Source organism: Etheostoma spectabile, unplaced genomic scaffold, assembly GCF_008692095.1.
Source record: "Etheostoma spectabile isolate EspeVRDwgs_2016 unplaced genomic scaffold, UIUC_Espe_1.0 scaffold00009291, whole genome shotgun sequence".
NCBI lineage: Eukaryota > Metazoa > Chordata > Actinopteri > Perciformes > Percidae > Etheostoma > Etheostoma spectabile.
In genome coordinates, this window is record NW_022603685.1 from 27,501 (window position 1) to 46,491 (window position 18,991).

The 18,991-nt window shown below is 36.2% G+C and overlaps 1 long non-coding RNA gene, 1 pseudogene and 7 gene segments (V, D, J or C); all 9 read left to right on the top strand.

Moving 5' to 3' along the window:
• The first annotated feature begins 1,120 nt into the window (after window positions 1-1,120).
• Window positions 1,121-1,654, top strand: LOC116679081 (Ig heavy chain V region 6.96-like). The segment is given in 2 exon segments: window positions 1,121-1,231; window positions 1,319-1,654. Coding segments are annotated over 2 exon segments (357 nt in total).
• Window positions 1,655-4,686: 3,032 nt separating this feature from the next.
• LOC116679090 (uncharacterized) lies at window positions 4,687-8,211 on the top strand. Its single transcript, XR_004329441.1, has 2 exons — window positions 4,687-4,749; window positions 8,128-8,211. It is a non-coding gene; the product is annotated as an uncharacterized LOC116679090 (long non-coding RNA).
• On the top strand, window positions 5,669-6,256 carry LOC116679072 (Ig heavy chain V region MC101-like). The segment is given in 2 exon segments: window positions 5,669-5,778; window positions 5,875-6,256. Coding segments are annotated over 2 exon segments (417 nt in total).
• Window positions 8,212-8,959: 748 nt separating the features above from the next.
• Window positions 8,960-9,434, top strand: LOC116679086 (Ig heavy chain V region 5A-like). The segment is given in 2 exon segments: window positions 8,960-9,025; window positions 9,115-9,434. Coding segments are annotated over 2 exon segments (348 nt in total).
• A 1,035-nt stretch (window positions 9,435-10,469) lies between these two features.
• On the top strand, window positions 10,470-11,011 carry LOC116679069 (Ig heavy chain V region MOPC 21-like; the record flags this gene model as incomplete). The annotated part of the segment is given in 2 exon segments: window positions 10,470-10,621; window positions 10,711-11,011. Coding segments are annotated over 2 exon segments (350 nt in total), but the record flags the coding sequence as incomplete, so codon positions are not given.
• Window positions 11,012-12,585: 1,574 nt separating this feature from the next.
• LOC116679074 (Ig heavy chain V region 5A-like) lies at window positions 12,586-13,077 on the top strand. The segment is given in 2 exon segments: window positions 12,586-12,628; window positions 12,716-13,077. Coding segments are annotated over 2 exon segments (390 nt in total).
• A 1,545-nt stretch (window positions 13,078-14,622) lies between these two features.
• On the top strand, window positions 14,623-15,143 carry LOC116679080 (Ig heavy chain V region 914-like). The segment is given in 2 exon segments: window positions 14,623-14,717; window positions 14,805-15,143. Coding segments are annotated over 2 exon segments (360 nt in total).
• Window positions 15,144-16,858: 1,715 nt separating this feature from the next.
• On the top strand, window positions 16,859-17,391 carry LOC116679077 (immunoglobulin heavy variable 3-30-3-like). The segment is given in 2 exon segments: window positions 16,859-16,967; window positions 17,056-17,391. Coding segments are annotated over 2 exon segments (363 nt in total).
• A 913-nt stretch (window positions 17,392-18,304) lies between these two features.
• On the top strand, window positions 18,305-18,943 carry LOC116679076 (Ig heavy chain V region 5A-like; annotated as a pseudogene).
• Window positions 18,944-18,991: the final 48 nt, after the last annotated feature.

The window sequence follows — 18,991 nt, forward strand, 5'->3', positions numbered from 1 at the left end:
TTAGCAATGAAAAAGTAAAAGTAACATAATTTGGTTTAGTACAATATTTACAATAATATTAAATAGGTGGAGGCATTTTCCAAAAAGTGTCTGCTTTGTCTGATTAACTATATTTATAGTTAGCTAGTTATTTTTATAGTTAGTTAGTTAGTTATACTATATAGTTATAGTATAACACCAGCTCACTTTTACACTGTTAGATTTTTTGAAAATGGTAATTTATTTACAGTACAGTATAAATGAATCCTCAAAAAGTCAGTTTCATTTTCATAACATTGTTATTTCTTTTGTTAACAATCTAAAATGGGTCTGTCAGAGAAGCAATTTCCAAAAATTCCACCACTACCCCTAGTCTTATCAAGAGAACCGTCTGGAAGGGCTTTGAAACTGAACTTGTCATTCAAAACTCTTTTCTTTGTCCACATTACTGTGCATTGCTTTCTGGTTTCCCAAACTAAAGAGTGTCCCAAGGCCCAAATCACAAAATGTTGCATTAATCCTACATCAAAACCCACTAGAGGTGTTAAAAGCGTTTGTGTTAACTCTTTATTATGAAGTTCTTTTTGACAGCCTTCAATACTTGTTGATTTTAACAAAGGACACATCATTGTCTGTACTCCCACAAGACGGACTGAATTGCACTGTTAAAAATTGTTTAACATTAATTAACTTTTTAATTAATTTTTTAGTGATTAATAATGAATGCAGCGGCATTTTCTTAAGAAAAATATTTTTTGCTATATATTTTATTGGTTTAAAAATCGACGTTTGGTCTAATATGTACAAAACCTTTATTCACTTGAAAAACAGCAATTTTTTCAAAATTAACTTTAGGAGACATGAGATTTTCATCAAGCCTACAAGGTGATTTACCTTCTACATCAACTGAAACCAATTTATAATATACATGTTACATTATTCCATATTTGTACATTACATTGGACAAACCTGAGAGATGTTATAAAGTGACATACAGTTAGAAAGAGTATTAGGTAATATCAGGTTAAAAATGTGAAACAAAGTCAAAATGGTAAGAAATCCGGTGAGATGATTTGTGAAAAAACTAAATATAGATAAGAGGAAACCAAAAAAGGAGGAGTCAATGCAAAACTCAGATATCTTCCACCTCTACTTATCTGACTGCAGAGAGGAGGACAGAGAACAGTGGACACACAGTTTAACATGATGGACTATAGGACAGGACTGCTGCTTTTAACTCTCTGCTGGGCAGGTGAAGATTTTCACTGATCTTGATTTAAATTTGTCTTTAAATATTACCAAAATTGAAAAGCAACTGATTGATTTCTTTATTTGACAGGTGTCGATGGTCAGACTCTGACAGAATCTGAACCGGCAGTTAAAAGACCTGGAGAATCCCACAGATTGACCTGTACAACATCTGGATTGTCCTTCAGTAGCTACTGGATGGCCTGGATCAGACAGGCTCCTGGAAAAGGACTGGAGTGGATCGCCACTGATGGTGGTAGCAGCAAATACTACTCTCAGTCAGTTCAAGGCCGGTTTACCATCTCCAGAGACAACAGCAGAGAGCAGCTGTATCTGCAGATGAACAGTCTGAAGACTGAAGATTCTGCTGTTTATTATTGTGCTCGAGACCCACAGTGACTGGAGTTGGTTGAGCAGCTGTACAAAATCCTACAAAGCTCACTCTTTCAGTGTGATATTGCACAATTTTGAAATGTTTTTTCATAAAATGTATGTATTTAAACATTTTATTGTTTTATTACATTTTGTTGTTTTCAGGTTGCTAAATTCTTTTAAATTCTGTAATTTCATTTTCATATGTTTTAATCTTAAATTAATGATCCTCCCTTTATTAAACACATTCTTAAAAACCATTATAAAGCAGTTAAGATCACTCAATGATATAAGGTCCAAAAACAACAATCTGGTTGCTGAATTTAAATTTATTAAACACTTAAACAATTTCTTTGCATTTCTACAAAGTAAGACACAATACTGTCTGTAAATTATACAATGTGGAATCTATGAAAATGAAAAATAATGTTGCTTTTTCTTTTATAATATTACTAGAAGACAGTCAGTGTCTAGTTTCTCTCTCCTCTGTTACTAAAAGGAGAAACTCAGATCTGTTGTTCTCATTGAGCTTAACTGACTGATACTCAAACTCTGAAATGATTTAGGTTTGTCTCTAATAAAAATCAATAGGTAAATAAAAATATATTACCCTTTCTATCACAAACTTTTAAGTTCATTAACAATAATTTTAGAGAAAACAGGTGAAAGTGAAGATGAGTGATGATAGCATTTAACATTATTGTTTAGAGTAAATTTACATGTGTCATGTATGGAGATAACTATTTTATACAAAAAAGATTACAAATGTTTGTAGATAGAATGATAAGACAGCCATTAAGGAATTAGTTTTGTTTTTAACCCAAGTGAAAGTCTAGAAAGTAAGTGGAGACAATTCTTGACAGTTTAATGCAATAAAAGTATTTGTACCTAACTAGTTATGAAGAAATAAAAAATAATACGCCTTTTTTTCACTCTGCAGACATAATACCACTGAACAAACTCTTCTAATGTTGCTCAGCGTAAGTTCTTTCAGGAAGACCTGACTTTTAATCGGTGCACTAATAAATTGATTCAGCAGTTATCCTAATGAATGTACTTTTTTGCTGTGTGTAACTGTTGCATATATGCAAATAGTTTCTCCTGATTTAAATACAGCTCAGCGTAAATTCTTCCAGGAAGACCTAATTTAATCAGTGCTCTCTTCCTAAATGGAATCCGCTGGTAGGGGCATTCACCTTCCTGCTTAACCACTCAGAATCATACACAGATTGCAGGGGCCAATCCCAGACACAAACCTGCTTTAAAAAATCTGTTTCTCCCTTTTGCTCTTCAGCTGTCGTTGCAGGCAAAGAGTGCAACCTCCACCTCCCCTTCCACCTCCATCATCTACTCCAGCTGACCGGTCCGGAGCCTCCTTCGGTCTGGTCTTAGGGCTCCTTTGTCTTACATCTAGCTTAGTTAAGATTCCATCGGGTGGCTGATGGTTCTCTACCTTGTATATATAACGATGGAGTCTAATCGCCAAAGACTTTGTACATTTTATTAAGATGTACAATAAACGTCATTTGCATATCTGCAAACAATATCCCTCCTGATTGAATTGACTCCAGTTAGACAAATGTCGCTGCTTCCTACGTTTGATTTTATGCAAACTCAGTGACCTCACTTGTTTCTCAGCTATAAAAACATCACATCAGGCTGTCAGTGGAGTTCACAGCACGTCAGTTTCAACATAAACCAGGTTCTCTACATTAATCCTACATCAAAAACAACTATAAATAAAATCGTTTGCGTTAACTCTTTATTATGGCGTTCATTTTGACAGCCCTAGTTTAAATACTGGTTTTATGTCATTGTCTGTACTCCCACAAGACTTTTAGAAATTGTTTAATACTTATTTATTTGTAGAAATCCAGATGAATTTTCTTAAAAAGTTGATTTTTTTGCATGAAATTTATTAGTTTAAAAATATATATGTGGTCCAATATTATTGTACATGAGCTTTATTCACATGAAAAACGGCAATTTTATCAAAAATAACTGTAGGAGACATGAGATGTTGTTTACCTATCTCAAGCTGACAAGGTGATTTCCCTACTATATGAACTGAATGCAATTTTTAGAATGAAAATATTATTAATAACTTTTATTTATGAACAGTGACATTACATCATTTGAACTTTGCATTGGACAAAAGAGAGAGTAAATGCAAATATTCAAATGTTACAAAATAAATGAATAAATAATAAAAATAAATGAAAAGTAAAGGATTTGTTAACATCAGGTTAAAAATCTGAAACAAAGTCAAAATGAAAAGAGATACGTTGTGATTTGCTAAAACACAAAATACAGTTAGGAGAAAGCCAAAAAAGGAGGAGTCGATGCAAAACTCAGATATCTTCTACCTCTATTTATCTGACAGCAGAGAGGAGGACAGAGAACAGTGGACACACAGTTTAACATGATGGACTATAGGACAGGACTGCTGCTTTTAACTCTCTGCTGGGCAGGTGAAGATTTTCACTTATCTTAATTTGAAGTTGACTTTAAAACATTACCAAAATAGAAAAGCAACTGATTTCATGATTTCATGAAATCATTTCTTTCTTTGACAGGTGTTGATGGTCAGACTCTGACAGAATCAGAACCAGCAGTTAAAACACCTGGAGAATCCCACAGACTGACCTGTACAACATCTGGATTGTCATTCAGTAGCAACTGGATGGCCTGGATCAGACAGGCTCCTGGAAAAGGACTGGAATTTGTGGCAACTATAAATTCTGACAGTGGCAGATTCTACTACTCGCAGTCAGTTCAAGGCCGGTTTACCATCTCCAGAGACAACAGCAGAGAGCAGCTGTATCTGCAGATGAACAGTCTGAAGACTGAAGATTCTGCTGTTTATTATTGTGCTCGACACCCACAGTGACTGGAGTTGGTTGAGCAGATGTACAAAATCCTACAGAACTCATTCCTGTAGGCTGGTAGTGAACTAATTTGAATTTTTGTTTAAAGTATATATGTAAACATTTTATATTACATTTTTATATTTTTTGGTTTGTTAAGTTATTTTGAATTCTGTAATTTTATTTTAAAATATGTTTTTATTATAAATTAATAATCCTCCCTGCATTTACACAAACTTGCTAAAACATTAAAAACACAATAAAAATCACTCATTGATAAAACGTCCAAAGACAGCCGAAATTGAACTGATATTCAAACTTGATCATTTGTTACAAAACATTTTCTTTTTTAACAGTGTGAAGTGGAACAGTTACACAGCGCCTCTGTGACTGTGCAGCCAGGTCACGTTTGACCATCACCTGTCAGGTCTCTTATTCTCTGAGTGACTACTTATCAGCTTGATCCAGCCTGCAGGGAAAGGACTGGAGGGATTGGAATAAAATAAACTGGAGCTTCATACTACAAAGATTCCCTGAAGAACAAGTTCAGTATCGACTTAGAGACTTCCAGCAAGACAGTGACTCTAAATGGACAGAATGTGCAGCCTGAAGACACTGCTGTGTATTACTGTGCCAGAGTGCCACAGTAACACAAACCATCAGTAGACCTGAACAAAAATCCCTCAGAGCCTGAACGCTTGTAACATGAAGCCACCAGAGGAGGAGCTCTCAGACCTCTAATGGTTTCAACACCAGCTCACTGTTACAGTAAGGACAGAAGCAGTATTTAGAGAATCCTCCAAAAAATCTATTTCTATTTCCTAACATTGTTATACATTGTTAACCACTAATGGGTTCAACGTGAACATTAACAATCAATCAAATATTCTGACTTAACAAGGAGTGATACATCATTGCATGCATTTATAACCTTGTTAGACATATATATGTATGTGGTGAAAAAAATCAGTGATTAACTACAGTATAGATTAATCCTCAAAAAGTAGGTTTCTCTTCCATAATATAGTTATTTACTTTTCATTAACAATAAAACATGTTTGTCAGAGATTCGGGTTTCATCTTCTTTTTATGTGAGAACAGTTGAACATTTCATCTTAATTTTGATTTATTTAAATTTACTATAGTCAGCTGATTTACTGTCATCAGTATGTGAATCAGTCTCCTTGTTTTTTGCCTCATAAAGAAGTGAAGTGTGTGTGTGTCAGTGAGAGACAGAAGAGCTCACATCAGTTCAGCTTCAACATCAACATGTTCTCTGTAGCTCTGATACTGCTGCTGGCTGCTGGATCCTGTGAGGAGCTTTCAGTGGATTCACACTCATACACACATTAGAAACACTGAATAGTCAGATGAATGATGGAGATAATGTTGATTTGTTTTTCCACAGGTGTGAACAGTATTGATCTCATCCAGACAGACTCACTGGTATTACAGCCTGGACAGTCTCTGACCCTCAGCTGTCAGGTCTCTGGTTATTCTCTGACTGATAACAGCTATGCAACAGGTTGGATCAGAAAGAGTGAAGGAAAACCAATGGACTGGATTTCCCATCAGTGGGGTGGAGGAAACTTTTACCAAAATAACGCTCTGAAGAACAAGTTCAGCTACAGCAGAGACACTTCTCCTCTGACAGTGTCTCTAAAAGGACAGAATGTGCAGCCTGAGGACACCGCTGTGTATTACTGTGTACGTCAGCCCACAGAGATACAAACCACCAACAGACCTGCACAAATACCCAGCAACCAGCAAGACTCAACCTAACACACTTTCTAAATTTGAACATTAATAAAGACAGCACTCTAATAATTGTAAGATTTATGGAATTCAATGAATGTAATTAATCGTGGTAAAAGCCAATACAAGATTAAAAAAACATTTTTCCAGTATTTATGTAACATTTGATAAATAACTACGTAGTGAGATGATAAAGCCTTTTTCAGAAAATGCTTGTGGATGTTGGTGATCAGACTAAAACCTTTGTTTATTTTTATCATTGTAAATTATGTAATGTGCTGCCAATTATGCTCACAGTTGCTAATGAGAAACACATTTTAATAACCCTTGTTTTTTAGCGTATCAGATGCAATTTGTGTATTATTAGAATGAATAGGGTTGTGGTGTTAATGTTGGCTAAAATCCTACAGAAATTAAAACATGTCAGACAAAGGACAAAAAACTGCTAACATGGAGGGTTGACTCTGTTTCATTAAATACATCCAGTCCAGATGTTTCCTCCCTGTGAGGAAGAGTCAATGCAAAAAAACAAAAAATAACTGTAGGAGACATGAAATGATGTTTACCTATCTCAAGCTGAAAAGGTGATTTACTATGTGAACTGAATGCAATTTTTAGAATGAAAATATTATTTAAAACATTTTTTATGAACAGTAACATTATTCCAATATTTGAACTTTGCATTGGACAAAAGTGAGAGTAAATAAAAATATTCAAATGTTGCAAAATAAATGAATAAATAATAAAAGTAAATGAAAAATAAAGGATTTGGTAACATCAGGTTAAAAATCTAAAACAAAGTTAAAATGGTAAGAGATACGCTAAAACACAAAATACAGCTAGGAGAAAGCTTAAAAAAGGAGGAGTCGATGCGAAACTCAGATATCTTCCACCTCTACTTATCTGACTGCAGAGAGGAGGACAGAGAACAGTGGACACACAGGTTAACATGATGGACTATAGGACAGGACTGCTGCTTTTAACTCTCTGCTGGGCAGGTGAAGATTTTCAGTGATATTTATTTGAAGTTGTCTTTAAAACATTGCCAAAATTTAAAGCAACTGATCATTTTCTTTATTTTGACAGGTGTTGATGGTCAGACTCTGACAGAATCTGAACCAGCGATTAAAAAACCTGGAGAATCCCACAGATTGACCTGTACAACATCTGGATTGTCATTCAGTAGCTACAGGATGGCCTGTATCTACAGTACTAGCATCTACTACTCTCAGTCAGTTCAAGGCCGGTTTACCATCTCCAGAGACAACAGCAGAGAGCAGCTGTATCTGCAGATGAACAGTCTGAAGACTGAAGATTCTGCTGTTTATTATTGTGCTCGACACCACAGTGACTGGAGTTGGTTGAGCAGCTGTACAAAATTCTACAGAACTCATTCTTTGAGGCTGGTAGCGCCCAAGCTTAAAACGTTTTTCATAAATTGTATATATTAAACATTTTACATCACATTATAGTTGGTTTCAGGTTGTCAAGTTGTTTTATATTCTGTAATTATATTTTCACATACACAATGTTTTTATTATGAATCAATTACCCTCCTTGCATTAAAAACACAATAACGATCACTCATTGATACAAGGTACAAAGAAGTCTGAAGACTGAAGATTCTGCTGTTTATTATTGTGCTCGAGAGCCACAGTGACTGGAGTTGGTTGGGCAGCTGTACAAAATCCTACAGCTCTCATTCTTTAAGGCTGGTAGTGCCCAAGCTTAAAATGTTTTTCATGAAATGTATATATTTAAACATTTTATATTACATTATAGTTGGTTTCAGGTTTAAGCTTTTTTATATTCTGTAATTTTTATTTTCACGTACACTATGTTTTTATTATGAATCAATTACCCTCCTTGCATTAAAAACACAATAACGATCACTCATTGATACAAGGTCCAAAGACAGCCCAACAATCTGGTTGCTGAAATTAAACTTCAAACTACAAATATTTTACATTTCTACAAAGTAATACACAATTATGTATGTAAATGATATGATTTGGAATCTATGAGAACAAAAAAATGTAACTGTTTCTTTTATAAAATCATTAGAGGACAGTCATTGTCTAGTTTCTCTCTCCTCTGTTACTAAAAGGAGAAACTCAGATCTGCTGTTCTTATTGATCTTAACTGACTGATACACAAACTCTGAAACGATTCATTCATTATCTCTAATAAAAATCAACAGGTAAATAAAAATATATCACCCTTTCTATCATGTACTTTTAATTTTATTAACAATATCTTTTAGAAAAAACATCAAACATCATTGTTAAGAGTGAGTTTACATGTATTGTGTACGGAGTTAACTATTTTATGTAAAAAGATTATTAATGTGTGAAGATTGAATCATAATATAGTCATTAAGGAATTATTTTTTGTGTTTAAACCCAAGGGAGAGTCTATAAAATAAGTGGATACAATATTGACAGATTAATGCAATAAAATTATCTGTACCTAACTAGTTTCTCTAACATCTAGATTAGTCTAGATTACATCGGGTGGCTCTACCCCTATTTATAACGAGTCTAATCGCCAAAGACTTTGTACATTTGATTAAGCTACACAATAAACCCCATTTGCATATCTGCAAACATGTCTCTCCTGATTGAATTGACTCCAGTTAGACCAACATTGCTGCTTCCTATGTTTGATTTTATGCAAACTCAGTGACCTTTCTTGTTTCTCTGCTATAAAACCATCACATCTGGCTGTCAGTGGAGTTCACAGCACGTCAGTTTCAACATAAACCATGTTCTCTGTAGCTCTGCTGCTGCTGTTGGCAGCTCGATGTGAGTCTCTCTAGATTTGTTAAAGTCAACAGTTCTTCTTTTGCATTATAACTTGATAATTTCTTACAAAACATTTTCTTTTTTAACAGGTGTGAAATGTGAACAGTTGACCCAGCCAGCCTCAGTGACTGTGCAGCCAGGTCAACGTCTGACGATCACCTGTCAGGTCTCTTATTCTGTTAGCAGCTACTACACAGCTTGGATCAGACAGCCTGCAGGGAAAGGACTGGAGTGGATTGGAATGGCAGCAGTTGGATCCACTACGCACCACAAAGATTCATTGAAGAACAAGTTCAGTTTTGACTTAGAGACGTCCAGCAAGACAGTGACTCTAAATGGACAGAATGTGCAGCCTGAAGACACTGCTGTGTATTACTGTGCCAGAGTGCCACAGTAACACAAACCATCAGTAGACCTGAACAAAAACCCCTCAGAGCCTGAACACTTGTAACATGAAGCCACCAGAGGAGGAGCCCTCAGACCACTGATGGTTTCAACACCAGCTCACTGTTACAGCAAGGAGAGAAACAATCTTTAAATTTTTTTAAATGGTAATTTACAAATGAATCCTAAAAAAAAAATCAGTTTCTCTTTCGTAACAGTGTTATACATTGTTAACCACCAGACAGACTCAATGTTTGTGCAGCCTGGACAGTCTCTGACCATCAGCTGTCAGGTCTCTGGTTATTCTCTGACTGATCAGTGGGGGACAAGCGCCTTTCCTCAAAATAAAGCTCTGAAGAACAAGTTCAGCTACAGCAGAGACACTTCTGCTCTAATAGTGACTCTAAAGGACAGAATGTGCAGCCTGAGGACACAGCGGTGTATTACTGTCACCCCACAGAGATACAAACCACCAACAGACCTGCACAAACATCCAGCAACCAGCATGACCCAACAACACACATGTTCTAAATGTGAACATTAATAAAGACAGCACTCTCTAATGAGTTAATACATTTCATGTTCATATAATTCAATAAATGGTATCGTGTTGTGAGTCTTTGTTGTCTTTTTTCCTGATTTCATGTAACATCTAATAACTAACTACATTTACAGTAGCAACATCTCTTCACAAATACACAAAGTCATATTTATAAGTACAAAGCATGTATGTTATGATGACATAGTGAGATGATAAAACAGTTTTCAGAAATGCTTGTAGATGTTGGTGATCAGACTAAAACCTTTGTTTATTTATATTATTGTAAATGATATAATGTGCTGCCAATTACAGTCAAAGTGACTAATGAGAGAAGTAAGAGAGCATTCATTCCAAGTTGAAACATGATTCAAGATATTTTAATAACCCTCATTTTTTATTGTGTCAGATGTCATTTGTGTATAGTTAGAATGAAAATGGTTATAATGTTAATGTTGGCTAACATTTTTAAACAAATTAAAGCATGTCAGACAAACATTAAAACAGCTCCAGTACAGAGGTTTCCTCCCTGTGAGGAGGAGTCAATGCAAAACTCAGATATCTTCCACCTCTACTTATCTGAGTGCAGAGAGGAGGACAGAGAACAGTGGACACACATGTTAACATGATGGACTATAGGACAGGACTGCTGCTTTTAACTATCTGCTGGGCAGGTGAAGATTTTCACTGATCTTAATTTGAGTTTGTCTTCAAAAAGTTGCCATCCTACAGGAAGTGATTGTTTTCTCGTTTATCTTGCCAGGTGTTGATGGTCAGACTCTGACAGAGTCTGAACCAGCGGTTAAAAGACCTGGAGAATCCCACAGATTGACCTGTACAGCATCTGGGTTAAATTTAGGCGGCAATCACATGGCCTGGATCAGACAGGCTCCTGGAAAAGGACTGGAGTGGATTGCCTGGAATCTTAACAGTGGTAGCACCAAATCCTACTCGCAGTCAGTTCAAGGCCGGTTTACCATCTCCAGAGACAACAGCAGAGAGCAGCTGTATCTGCAGATGAACAGTCTGAAGACTGAAGATTCTGCTGTTTATTATTGTGCTCGAGAGCCACAGTGACTGGAGTTGGTTGAGCAGCTGTACAAAATCCTACACCACTCATTCTTTCAGGCTAGCAGAGCGAAGTTTGAAGTATTTTTTTTTAATAACATTATGTAAATGTTATAAAAAAAAAATACTTCAAATTACATATTTTTTGTTTATATTACATTTTTGTGCTGTTTTGAGATCGTTAAGTTGTTATGTAGCTCAGCGTAAATTCTTTCAGGAAGACCTAACACTTAATCAGTGCTCTCTTCCTAAATCAAATCAGCTGTTGGAGGCGTTCACCTTCCTGTTGAACCAAACAGAATCGGCCCCAAATTCCCAGTGTCACAACTTCAAAACGCTGCTTTAAATCTCTTTCTCTCCCTGCTGCCGTCAGCTGCCATTTCAGGCAAAGCGTGCCGCCCTCCTCCTCCCCTTCCACCTCCAGTCATAGTCACCCAAAGGCATCCTGGGTCTTCCTCCTGCTAGACGCTCCGTCGACTCGGTCTGGTCTTCAGGCACCTTCGCTGCCACCACCAGTGTCCAGACTACATCGAGAGGATTGTCTTGGCTTTTTACCCCTTTTACAAATTATTATATATCGATGTAGTCTAAAGCTTCAAATACTTTATGTTTTACTACGGTATGCTTACGTACAATAAAACTTTGCATTTCTGCAAACAAGTCTCTCCTGATTGAATTATATTCTGTAGTCTATTTTTCACATATGTTTTTTATAATAAATTAACAATCCTTCCTGCATTATACACATTTTGGCGAACACTTTAAACACACAAAAAATATCTCTCTTTAATACAACGTCCAATGACAACCCATCAATCTGGTTGCTGAAATTAAACATATAATTTCCACAAAATATGACACAATAATGTCTGTAAATGATATGATGTGGAATCTATGAGAATGAAAAATAATGTTGCTTTTTCTTTTATAAAATCACTAGAGCACAGTCAGTGTCTAGTTTCTCTCTCCTCTGTTACTAAAATGAGAAACTCAGATCTGCTGTTCTTATTGATCTTAACTGACTGATACTCAAACTCTGAAATGATTCATATCGCTTTGAAATAAAAGCAAAATGTCACTCTTTCCTTCACATACTGTAATTTCATTAAAATTATTTCTAAGAGAAGACAGCTGAAAGTCGAGCTTGGTGATGACAGCATTAAACGTTATTGTTAAGAATGGTTTACTTGTATTATGTATGGAGATAACTGTTTCATTTAAATTAAAATCTGTGTTTGAAGATATAATAATAACAATAACCTAGTCATAAAGGATTTTTTGAGGTTTTAACTGCAGAGAAATGTCTAGAATATATGTGGAGACAATATTGACTGTTTAATGCCCTAAAGTTATCTGTATTTGTATATGAAGAAAAGAAATACAAGCATATTTTCACTCTGCAGATACGTATACTAACACTGAACAGTCTTCTATGCTCCAGTTGACCAGCATTGCTGCTTCATATGTGTTTATTTTATGCAAACTCAGTGACCTTCCTTGTTTCTCAGCTATAAAACCATCACATCAGGCTGTCAGTGGAGTTCACAACAGGTCAGTTTCAAGATAAACCATGTTCTCTGTAGCTCTGCTGCTGCTGCTGTTGGCAGCTGGATGTGAGTCTCTCTGGATTTGTTAACAGTCAACAGTTCTTCTTTTGCATTATAATTTGATCATTTGTTACAAAACTTTTTTTTTAACAGGTGTGAAGTGTGAACAGTTGACCCAGCCAGCCTCTGTGACTGTGCAGCCAGGTCAACGTCTGACCATCACCTGTCAGGTCTCTTATTCTCTTGACTACCTCACAGCTTGGATCAGACAGCCTGCAGGGAAAGGACTTGAGTGGATTGGAATGAAAAACACTGGAGGTTCATACTACAAAGATTCACTGAAGAACAAGTTCAGTATTGACTTAGAGACTTCCAGCAAGACAGTGACTCTAAATGGACAGAATGTGCAGCCTGAAGACACTGCTGTGTATTACTGTGCCAGGAGAGCCACAGTAACACAAACCATCAGTAGACCTGAACAAAAACCCCTCAGAGCCTGAACACTTGTAACATGAAGCCACCAGAGGAGGAGCCCTCAGACCATTAATGGTTTCAACACCAGCTCACTGTTACAGCAAGGAGAGAAACAGTCTAAGGTTCTGAGTAAAATAAAACATTAACAGTACAATCAATCAATTTAAATACTCTGACATGACAATGAGTGATACATCATTGAATTTATATATAACCTTTTAAGTGATGGAATGAAGTCAGTGATTTAACTACAGTATAAATAAATAGTTTCTCTTCCATTATATCATGACTTACTTTTCATTAACAATCAAACATATGTCTTTAAGGGTTTCAAGTTTCACCTTCTATTTATGTGAGATCACTCAAATATACTTTTGGCAGCTGATTTACTGTCATCAGTATGTACCTCCTTGTGTGTTGTCTCAGAAATAAGTGAAGTGTGTGTGTGTGTGTGTGTGGTGTGTGTGTGTGTTGTGTGTGTGTGTGTGTGTGTGTGGTGTGTGTGTGTGTGTGTCTGTATGTGTGTGTATGTGTGTGTCAGTGAAAGACGTCAACATGTTCTCTGTAGCTCTGGTACTGCTGCTGGCTGCTGGATCCTGTGAGGAGCTGTCAGTTGATTCACACTCATACACACATTAGAAACAATGAATAGTCAGATGAATGATGGAGGTAATGTTGATTTGTGTTTCCACAGATGTGAACAGTATTGATCTCATCCAGACAGACTCACTGGTTTTACAGCCTGGACAGTCTCTGACCATCAGCTGTCAGGTCTCTGGTTATTCTCTGACTGATAACAGCTATGCAACAGGTTGGATCAGACAGAGTGAAGGAAAACCAATGGACTGGATTTTCCATCAGTGGGGGACAAGCGGCCTTACTCAAAATAATGCTCTGAAGAACAAGTTCAGCTACAGCAGAGACACTTCTCCTCTAACAGTGACTCTAAAAGGACAGAATGTGCATTCTGAGAACACCGCTGTAAAACTGTGTGGCCCCACAGTGATACAAACCACCAACAGACCTGCACAAATACCCAGCAACCAGCACGACTCAACCACACACACACACATGGTCTGAATTTGAACATTAATAAAGACAGCACTTCACTAAATGTAAGGTTTATGGAATTCATAAATGTAATTAATCGTGTTAAAAGCCAAGAAAAGATGAGAAAACATTTTTCCTGTATTCATGTAACATCTGATAACTAACTACGTAGTGAGATGACAAAGCAATTTTCAGAAATGCTTGTGGATGTTGATGATCAAACATAAACCTTTGTTTATGTATATTTTTGTGAATGATCTAATGTGCTGTCAATTATGCTCACAGTTACCAATGAGAAACTAATTTTAAGAACCCTTGTTTTTTTAACGTATTAGATTTAATTTGTGTATTATTAGAATGAATATGGTTGTGGTGTTAATGTCTACAATTTTACACAGATTAAAACTTGTCAGACAAAGGTCAAAACAGCTAACTTGGAGGGTTGACTCTGTTTCATTAAATATCTCCAGTCCAGATGTTTCCTCCTTGTGAGGAGGAGTCAATGCAAAACTCAGATATCTTCCACCTCTACTTATCTGACTGCAGAGAGGAGGACAGAGAACAGTGGACACACAGGTTAACATGATGGACTATAGGACAGGACTGCTGCTTTTAACTCTCTGCTGGGCAGGTGAAGACTTTCCCCGATATTTATTTGAAGTTGTCTTTAAAACATTGCCAAAATTGAAAGCAACTGATTATTTTCTTTATTTGATAGGTGTCGATGGTCAGACTCTGACAGAATCTGAACCAGCAATTAAAAAACCTGGAGAATCCCACAGATTGACCTGTACAACATCTGGATTGTCATTCAGTAGCTACTGGATGGCCTGGATCAGACAGGCTCCTGGAAAAGGACTGGAGTGGGTTGCAAGTAATTATGACAGTGCTAACATCTACTACTCCCAGTCAGTTCAAGGCCGGTTTACCATCTCCAGAGACAACAGCAGAGAGCAGCTGTATCTGCAGATGAACAGTCTGAAGACTGAAGATTCTGCTGTTTATTATTGTGCTCGACACCCACAGTGACTGGAGTTGGTTGAGCAGCTGTACAAAATCCTACAGAGTTCATTCTTTGAGGCTGGTAGCGCCCATGCTTAAAACGTTTTCATAAATATATTAAACATTTTACATCACATTACAGTTGGTTTCAGGTTGTCAAGTTTTATATTCTGTAATTATATTTTCACATATACTACGTTTTTATTATGAATCAATTACCCTCCTTGCATTAAAAACACAATAACGATCACTCATTGATACAAGGTCCAAAGACAGCCCAACAATCTGGTTGCTGAAATTAAACTTCAAACTACAAAGTGCCGTTTTTTACTCTGCAGATACAATACCACTTAACAAACCTTTCTAATGTAGCTCAGCGTAAATTCTTTCAGGAAGACCTAACTTTTAATCGGTGCACTCCTAAATCAATTCAACTGTTATCCTAATGAATAAACTTTTTTTGCTGTGTATAACTGTTGCATATATGCAAGTAGTCTCTCCTGATTTAAAAATAGCTCTGCGTAAATTCTTCCAGGAAGACCTAATTTAATCAGTGCTCTCTTCCTAAATGGAATCAGCTGGTGGAGGCATTCACCTTCCTGCTTAACCAATCAGAATCATACACAGATTGCAGGGGCCGATCCCAGATACAAACCTGCTTTAAAAAATCTGTTTCTCCCTTTTGCTATTCAGCTGTCGATGCAGGCAAAGAGTGGTACCCTCCACCTCCCCTTCCACCTCCATCATCTACTCAAGCTGACCGGTTCAGAGCCTCCTTCGGTCTGGTCTTAGGGCTCCTTTGTCTTACATCTAGCTTAGTTAAGATTCCATCGGGTGGCTGATGGTTCTCTACCTTTGTATATATAACGATGGAGTCTAATCGCCAAAGATTTTGTACATTTATTGAGCTGTACAATAAACCTCATTTGCATATCTGCAAACAGGTCTCTCCTGATTGAATTGACTCCAGTTAGACAAACGTTGTTGCTTCCTATGTTTGATTTTATGCAAACTCAGTGACCTTCCTTCTTTCTCAGCTATAAAAACAACACATCAGGCTGTCAGTGGAGTTCATAGCACGTCAGTTTCAACATAGACGATGTTCTCGTGCCTTCATTCAAAAAAACTAGTAGAAATAAAATTGTTTGCGTTAACTCTTTATTATGGCGTTCATTTTGACAGCCCTAGTTTAAATACTGGTTTTAATCACTGATACATCATTGTCTGTACTCCCACAAGACTTTTAGAAAGTGTTTAATATTTATTTATTTGTAGAAATACAGCTGAATTTTCTTCAAAAGTTGATTTTTTTGCATTGAAATTTACGAGTTTAAAAATCAATGTTTGGTCCAATAATATTATATATAAGCTTTATTCACATAAAAACAGAAATGTTATCAAAAATAACTGAAGGGGACATGAGATGTTGTTGACCTATCTCAAGCCGACAAGGTAATTTACTATATGAACTTAATGCATTTTTAGAATGAAAATATTTTTAATAACTTTTAATTATGAACAGTAACATTATTCCAATATTTGTGCTTTGCATTGGACAAAATTGAGAATAAATTAACATAGTCAAATGTTACAAAATAAATAAATAAATAATACAAATAAATGAAAAATAAACGATTTGGTAACATCAGGTTAAAAATCAGAAACAAAATCAAAATGAAAAGAAAGACGTTGAGATGATTTGCTAAAACACAAAATACAATCAGGAAAAAGCCAACAAAAGGAGGAGTCGATGCAAAACTCAGATATCTTCCACCTCTACTTATCTGACTGCAGAGAGGAGGACAGAGAACAGTGGACACACAGTTTAACATGATGGACTATAGGACAGGACTGCTGCTTTTAACTCTCTGCTGGGCAGGTGAAGACTTTTACTGATCTTAATTTGAAGTTGTTCTTTAAACATTACCAAAATAGAAAAGCAACTGATTGATTTCTATATTTGACAGGTGTTGATGGTCAGACTCTGACAGAATCTGAACCAGCAGTTAAAAGACCTGGAGAATCCCACAGATTGACCTGTACAACATCTGGATTGTCATTCAGTAGCTACTGGATGGCCTGGATCAGACAGGCTCCTGGAAAAGGACTGGAATTTGTAGCAATTATCGAATCTGACAGTGACAGAATCTACTACTCTCAGTCAGTTCAAGGCCGGTTTACCATCTCCAGAGACAACAGCAGAGAGCAGCTGTATCTGCAGATGAACAGTCTGAAGACTGAAGATTCTGCTGTTTATTATTGTGCTCGACACCCACAGTGACTGGAGTTGGTTGAGCAGCTGTACAAAATCCTACAGAGTTCATTCTTTCAGTGTGATATTGCACAATTTTGAAATATTTTTCATAAAATGTATGTATTTAAATATTTTATTATTTTATTACATTTTGTTGTTTTCAGGTTGCTAAATTGTTTTATTTTCTGTAATTTCATTTTCATATGCTTTTATCTTAAATTAATAATCCCCCCTGCATTAAACACATTCTTGAAAACTACTAAAAAGCAATGAAGATCACTCATTGATACAAGGTCCAAAGACAACAATCTGGTTGCTGAAATTAAAAAAATATTAAATACTTAAAAATTAAATTTATTTACATTTCTACAAAGTAAGACACAATACTGTCTGTTAATGATATGATGTGAATTCTATGAGAATTAAAAATAATGTTACTGTTTCTTTCATAAAATCACTAGAGGACAGTCAATGTCTAGTTTCTCACTCCTCTGTTACTAAAATAAAAACTCAGATCTGCTGTTCTCATTGATCTTAACTGAGTGATGCTCAAACTTAGAAATCATTTATATGGCTCTGTAATAAAATCAATAGGTAAATAAGAATAAATCACTATTTCCATAACATACTTTTAATTTCCTTAAAATCATTTCTAAGAGAAAGTAGCTGAAGGTGGAGATGAGTGATGACAGTTTTTAACATTATTGTTTAGAGTGAATTTACAAGTATTGTGTGTGGAGATACCTATTTTATTAAAAAAGATTATTAATATTTGAAGATAGAATAATAATGATAAAGTCATTAGGAATTTTTTTGTTTGTATTAACATAAAAAAACGTCTAGAAAACAAGTGGAGACAATATTGACAGTTTAATGCAAAAAAGCTATCTGTACCTAACTAGTTAGGAAGAAATAAAAAATGATACGCATATTTTCACTCTGCAGATACAACACTGAACAAACACGTCTATCAACTCCAGTTAGACCAACATTGATGCTTCATATGTTTGATTTTATGCAAACTCAGTGACCTTCCTTGTTTCTCTGCTATAAAAACATCACATCAGGCTGTCAGTGGAGTTCACAGCACGTCAGTTTCAAGATAAACCATGTTCTCTGTAGCTCTGCTGCTGCTGTTGGCAGCTGGATGTGAGTCTCTCTGGATTTGTTAAAGTGAATATTTCTTTTTTCAGTATAACTTGATAATTTGTTACATTTTTTCTTCTTCTTTTTTAACAGGTGTGAAATGTGAACAGTTGACACAGCCAGCCTCTGTGACTGTGCAGCCAGGTCAACGTCTAACCATCACCTGTCAGGTCTCTTATTTTCTTAGTGACTACTACACAGCTTGGATCAGACAGCCTGCAGGGAAAGGACTGGAGTGGATTGGAATGAAGTATACTGGAGGTTCACACTACAAAGATTCACTGAAGAACAAGTTCAGTATCGACTTGAGACTTCCAGCAACACCGTGACTCTAAATGGACAGAATGTGCACCTGAAGACCTGCTGTGTATTACTGTGCCAGGAGAGCCACAGTAACACAAACCATCAGTAGACCTGAACAAAAACCCCTCAGAGCCTGAACACTTGTAACATGAAGCCACAGAGGAGGAGCCCTCAGACCACTAATTGTTTCAACACCAGCT